Genomic DNA, 4,198 nt, shown 5'->3' with positions numbered 1-4,198 from the left:
AATATAAGGGGACAAGCCCTTGGTTCTTTTTATTTTTTTATAAATTTATACTTTTAGTATTTCTATACTTTTAAGTGTACTGTTTAATGACTTTTTGTATAGTTTTTTTTAACAATCTCAAACTTACAGAAATGTTTCAAATACAGCACAAAAATAAATTTTGTTTTCTGAAACAGTCAAAAGTAAGATGCCAACAAAATATTCTAACTCTAAATACTTTAATGTACAGCTCTTACATGGAGATGAATTCTCCTACACAAGCACAACAGACCCTTCAAAATCAGCTTAGGATTCCCACCCATATGCTGATGGCTTGCACACTTTAAATCTATTGTCCTCTGAGATCAGAACCTATTTGAGTATGCACTTAAAAAATTCAATTGATAACTCAAAATAGTTTAGATTTATCATATACAAACTGTCCTTAAGATTTCCCCCCATTTTTTTCCTTTCCTAAAATATTGGCCTTTTTCCATATTTGTTACTAAATTGGGACATCCAAAAACCTATGAATAATTCTTGACATCTTTTTTCTCAGTATTAATATTTATCCATCTCTGATTTATTTTACATTAATTTTACAAGATAAATATTTATTATCCAATTTCATAAATTGATTAAAATGTGTTTTGTTACATTTATTATAAAATCCAAATCCCTACATCATGAATGCACGATCAGGCTCTTTCCTACATTTCTATTTACCTCCTGGACACTTCCCCTGACTCATGCCTCTTTAGCCTCATTGTACTTCACTTTCTTTTCCCTGTGCCTAAATTATTCTTCCTATAGTACGAAACATTTTATTAAAAAACATTTTTTTAACCCCAACAACCCCCCAAATCTCCTTATTCCATGTCTATTGTGCTTTCCAAACTACTTACTATCCAAATATCATTTCACTTTCTGACACTGAAAAGTTTTCAGACAACTCCAACAAGACTCCAGTAAGCCCCAGAAAGTCATCAACACCCAAGCTTAGGATTCCCACCCATATGCTGATGGCTTGCACACTTTAAATCTATTGTCCTCTGAGATCAGAACCTATTTGAGTATGCACTTAAAAAATTCAATTGATAACTCAAAATAGTTTAGATTTATCATATACAAACTGTCCTTAAGATTTCCCCCCATTTTTTTCCTTTCCTAAAATATTGGCCTTTTTCCATATTTGTTACTAAATTGGGACATCCAAAAACCTATGAATAATTCTTGACATCTTTTTTTCTCAGTATTAATATTTATCAGTCTCTGATTTTTTTTACATTCATTTTACAAGATAAATTTTTATTATCCAACGTCACAAATTGATTAAAATGTGTTTTGTTACATTTACTATAAAATCCAAATCCCCGCATCATGAATGCATGATCAGGCTCTTTCCTACATTTCCTATTTACCTCCTGGACACTTCCCCTGACTCATGCCTCTTTAGCCTCATTGTACTTCATGTTCTTTTCCCTGTGCCTAAAGTATTCTTCCTATAGTACCAACCATTTTATTAAAAAAATTTTTTAACCCCAATAAACCCCTAAATCTCATTATTTCATGTCTATTGTGCTTTCCAAACTACTTACTATCCAAATATCTCTTCACTTTCTGACACTGAAAAGTTTTCAGACAACTCCAACAAGACTCCAGTAAGCCCCAGAAAGTCATCAACACCCACTTTCTTTCTAGACAGTAACATTGAATATCAACCTATTAAGCACATTTTCTACAACATCCTATATTCATTCTCATTAATAAGTCTTAAATAATCACATATGTATTTAATAAAAATCGTCTTACTCAAGTTATGTTGCAGAAGATTATACATCAAGTAATACTACAAACATTTCCCAAGAGAAGACACAGATTTGATAAAAACAACAGCTTACATTGCTTCAGGATTCATTATGCACGTAGTTCCTAGACAGTAGCAATTGTAGATGTCATCATAGTTTAATCCCAGATTAATTCCAAGCAACTGTACCATAACAACTGAAAATGCTTCTAAAGTCATTGTCTTTGGATACTAAATAGAAAAAAAAAATAATAATTAGGCTTAAGTTATTTCTCCACCCCTTTAATCTTGTCATGCCTTTTTTTATACTACCTGAATGGAAATACAAATTTAAGAAACTGGTATACCAAAGCTGGTTATTTGCAAAGGAATATGGAAAACCACAAATTAGGTAAATTTTGTTATTCTTTTTGAGCAACAGAATTTTTAATTCAAATGGCACTAATCTATAATAAGATTAATTTTGTCATATGTTTTTATGACATTGTATTGAATTAAATTTCAACAAACTTCACAACACATTTGGAAAATCAGAAGCATTGTTTTGGTAACTATACTACTTCTCAAGAGAACACTTGGAAAAAATATATAGATTTTGAAGAGCTGAATTGGTAGTTTTGACTTAAAAAATAGTTTGTGGAAAAACTAAAGTTATCTTTTTTCTAAAAGCAGAATGGTATACTTTTGAGTAACATTTCTACAAACTCCTAGAAACCAGTGATCTTTTTACTATCTCTATAGCTTTGCCTATTCCTGAATATCACATAGTTAAAGTAACACAGTATGCAGTCTCTTCATTTGGCCTCTTTCACTTAGTGTTATGCACTGAAGGTTTCTCCATTTCTTATTGTGGTTTAATGGCTCATTTTTAAAATCACTGGATAACATTCATTGTACGGATGTGCCCAAGTTTATTTATCCATTCACCTATTAAAGGGCATCTTGGTTACTTCCCATCTGTGACAATTATGAATAAAGTTGCTACGAACATTCGCGTTCATGTTTTTGTGTGGATATAAGTTTTCAACCCATTTGGGTAAATACGAGGGAGGACCATTTCTGGTTCACATGGTTAGAGTAAGTTGAGTCCTGTAAGAAATTGCCAGACTGTCCTCCAGTGTGACTGTCCCATTCTCTAGTCCCATCAACAATGAACAGGAGATCCTACTGCTCATGTCCTCACAGCGTTTGGCATTTTGGACTTCAAAACCATGTTGAACACATGTGGTGAGCTATTTTCTTGACTTTTTTCCTGATCTTCATAGTAAAGCATTATTTTCTCAACATAAATGCAATGTTAGCTGTTGGTTTTTTGTAGACACTCTTTCTCATATGGAAGAAGTTCTCTTTTATTTCTAGTGTGCTGAGATTTTTTTAAATCATACATAGCCTTGAATTTGGTCAAATCATTTCTCTATGTGTACTGATAGGGTCATATGATTTTTCTTCCTTAGTCTATTAATATGATGAATTGCATTAATTTATTTTTAAATTATGAATCTGCCTTACATATCTGGAACAAATTCCATGTACAAATATCAACAAGGGTAATCAATGGAAATTCTAGGCCTGAAAAATTCAATAAATGAACTACAATAAAATTTACTAGAGGTCTGAAAAAAAATTCAACCAGTAATATTGTATTTGGCAAAACTAAACTGTCATTAAAAATGATGAAGAAATAAAGAATTTTTCAGATAAACAAAACCTTTGCTGGTTTATTAAGTTGTCCAGATCTACAAGAAAGGATAAAGGAGCCTTCAAATGAAAAGAAAGGGGACTAGTCAGCAACACAAAGCCACCTGAAAATGACAGAGTCCCCTGGTAAAGGTCAATACAGCAGTACATTTACATAATTCTGACATATAAAATCATTTCAATACTGTATAGAATTTAAAGAACAAAGCTAAAAAACTAAATGTATATAACAGGTATTCAAAATAAAAAGATGCAATCTGTAACATCAATAAAATAAAATTGAATGTAGAACTATAAATATTAAATGCTTTGTATATAACTGAAGTTAAGTCACTACCAGTTTAAAATAAACTGTTAGAACTTCAAGGTGTTTTATGTAATTGCAATAGTAATCATGAAGTGTCTATAAAATATACAATCAAGGAAAAGGTAAATGCATGTCACAAGAAAATAAATAAAACACAAAGAAGACTGTAAGAGAGGAAAGGAGAGACAAAAAACTACAAGATATAAAGAAAACAGCAAATAAAGTAGCAATAGTAAATTCTTCCCTTTCAGTAATTACTTTAAATGTAAATGAATTAAACTCCCTAATCAAAGGCATAATTAGTTGAATTGATTAATAAACAGAATCCAAGTCTATACTGGCTGTCTACAAGAGAATCACTTTTGGTCTAAGAACACCAATTGGCTAAAAATATAAGGATGGAGAAA

At 31.2% G+C, this 4,198-nt stretch overlaps 1 protein-coding gene across 1 annotated transcript in view; it reads right to left on the bottom strand.

Moving 5' to 3' along the window:
- Nucleotides 1–1,876: 1,876 nt before the first annotated feature.
- LOC103610582 (disintegrin and metalloproteinase domain-containing protein 18-like) overlaps nt 1,877–4,198 on the bottom strand; it is a gene marked incomplete at its 5' end in the record, with an annotated part of 37,309 nt that continues 34,987 nt past the window's right edge. The window contains 1 exon segment of the mRNA XM_008594725.1: nt 1,877–2,017. Coding sequence (XP_008592947.1) covers nt 1,877–2,017 — 141 coding nt within the window.

Source organism: Galeopterus variegatus, unplaced genomic scaffold (assembly GCF_000696425.1).
Source record: "Galeopterus variegatus unplaced genomic scaffold, G_variegatus-3.0.2 Scaffold11333, whole genome shotgun sequence".
Taxonomy (NCBI): Eukaryota; Metazoa; Chordata; class Mammalia; order Dermoptera; family Cynocephalidae; genus Galeopterus; species Galeopterus variegatus.
The sequence above is the reverse complement of the archived record's forward strand: the minus strand, read 5'-3'. Positions and strand labels throughout refer to the sequence as shown.